At 53.6% G+C, this 1,786-nt stretch overlaps 1 protein-coding gene across 1 annotated transcript; it reads right to left on the bottom strand.

The window, feature by feature from the left end:
- Positions 1–47: 47 nt before the first annotated feature.
- ENH_00045350 (hypothetical protein) lies at positions 48–1,785 on the bottom strand (the record flags this gene model as incomplete). The annotated part of the gene is made up of 2 exons (XM_013580962.1): positions 48–134; positions 251–1,785. Coding segments are annotated over 2 exons (1,622 nt in total), but the record flags the coding sequence as incomplete, so codon positions are not given.
- Between the last annotated feature and the right edge of the window lies 1 nt (position 1,786).

Raw genomic sequence — 1,786 nt, 5'->3', positions numbered from 1 at the left:
CCATACTGTGCGGGCAGTGGTTGAGGATATGCGCGAGGGTTTCAGGGTCAGCTGTACAATGGCGGCAACGGGCTAGCTTTGTTACCCCAATTCGTTTGAGGTATTGCCGTGTGGGGAGCTGCGCAGATCTCGCCCTGATGGCGAAGATGATGTCTTCGGGCTTCAGACGAGACGGCCCCCGTAGAAACGCGTTACTATCCGCCGTCTGGTAAGCCACCGATTTTCCTTGATCCACCTGTTCTTTCCACACCTCCCGCTGCCATTCCGCCATATGCTGTTTAATACTCCTAATGAGCTGCTTCTGGTCGAGAGCGGCGCCATCTGCTTTCTGAAGCACATAGCGGCCATTAACCCCAGTTGCGAGTCGCGTCTTGCTCATCGCGATATTACCTGGGAGTTCTGACCAGAGGCTTCTTATATCCGCTTTCTTGCTTCTCCGTCGTAGACAGCCGATATCTTTGCCGTTGAGGAAGGCAAGAATAGCCTCTCGGTCGCTAGTCTCGTCATCTGGTGTGTAGACAAATGCCCGCTTAATAACCTCCAGCACCTGTCCTTCTGCAACCGCTCGGATCATGTCATCAGGGCTGTTGAGCATTTGGATAGCATGTCCAATCTGCGTTGCAGCGGCCATCGTCTGTATAGAGGTACAACCCAAGCCGCCATTGGGAATCGGCTGGTGAAATACCTCTTTGCTCGTGCTTTTTGGGAGCTTGAAGGCTGCCTTCAGGGCGGCACGGACGTAGACATCGAATGCGACCAGTTGTTGTTTATATGGGTAGCAATGCCTGAGATAATAGTCCAATCGGGACATCACGAAAGTGCGCAGCGCATCGAGTTTCTGCCACGGGTCAAGTTCTGACCTGAGGAGCTTGTTCAAATCCTTCTTTGTTCTGCTCATGACTCGAAGGATTTGGCTCTGCTGCACTGGTGATTCCACCGCATCTTTGATGCCCAGGTATTTATAGGCTTCTCCCAGCTTCACCACTGGTAAGACCTCGTTGTGTAGGGTGAGTTTGACGGGGTCTGGTACCTGCTTGGCCTTTTGCACCTTCAATCCCAGCGTTGCGCATTTAGACGGGTTGGCCTTAAGTCCCGTCCATTGAAGAAAATCTTCCACCACCTGGTGGAGTTTGCTGATACCGACGCGTGTAGCGGCCACCGTCTTCAGGTCATCTGCATACGCCATATGGGAGACTTTCACCTGTGGCTTCCCATCTGTTGTACGCAGTTCAAGGCCTTCATTGCACGCCGCTAGCCGCTGCAGCAGAGGCTCAATGGCAAGGTTGAAGAGGATGGGGCTGAGCGGGCAGCCTTGTTTGACTCCCCGCTGGTTGGCTATGCGACCAGTGCAGCCCTCCTTCGTTAAGATGCAGAAGCTTGCTCCGTGGTAGAGGTCCATGATGACCTCCCGGGCATGCTTCGGTAGCCGTTGAGCCTGTAAGACAACGTGTATGAGCTGGTGGGAGATGGATCCAAAGGCGTTCTGCAAGTCGTAGTAGGTCATGTACAGCGGTTTCTTGCTCCTGCGCGTAGAGTTGAGAATGCTTTGGGCGAGAAATAGGTTTTCATGGCACCCGTTCACTGGCATGAATCCCTTCTGCGACTTGGAAGCGACGCCGCTCTTGATTGCCCACGCGGCAATCTTCTGAGCCCACAGTGCTGCGTAGAGTTTGTATATGCAGTCCTGTAGATTAATTGGTCGCCAATTCTTCACGCTTTTTGGGTCCTCCCCCCCCTTGGGAATTAGCACCGTCACGCTCTCCTTCCACTTCCTTGGCACTTGCCT

This window comes from Eimeria necatrix, genomic scaffold (genome assembly GCF_000499385.1).
Source record: "Eimeria necatrix Houghton genomic scaffold, Enh_scaff3399, whole genome shotgun sequence".
NCBI lineage: Eukaryota > Apicomplexa > Conoidasida > Eucoccidiorida > Eimeriidae > Eimeria > Eimeria necatrix.
The sequence above is the reverse complement of the archived record's forward strand: the minus strand, read 5'-3'. Positions and strand labels throughout refer to the sequence as shown.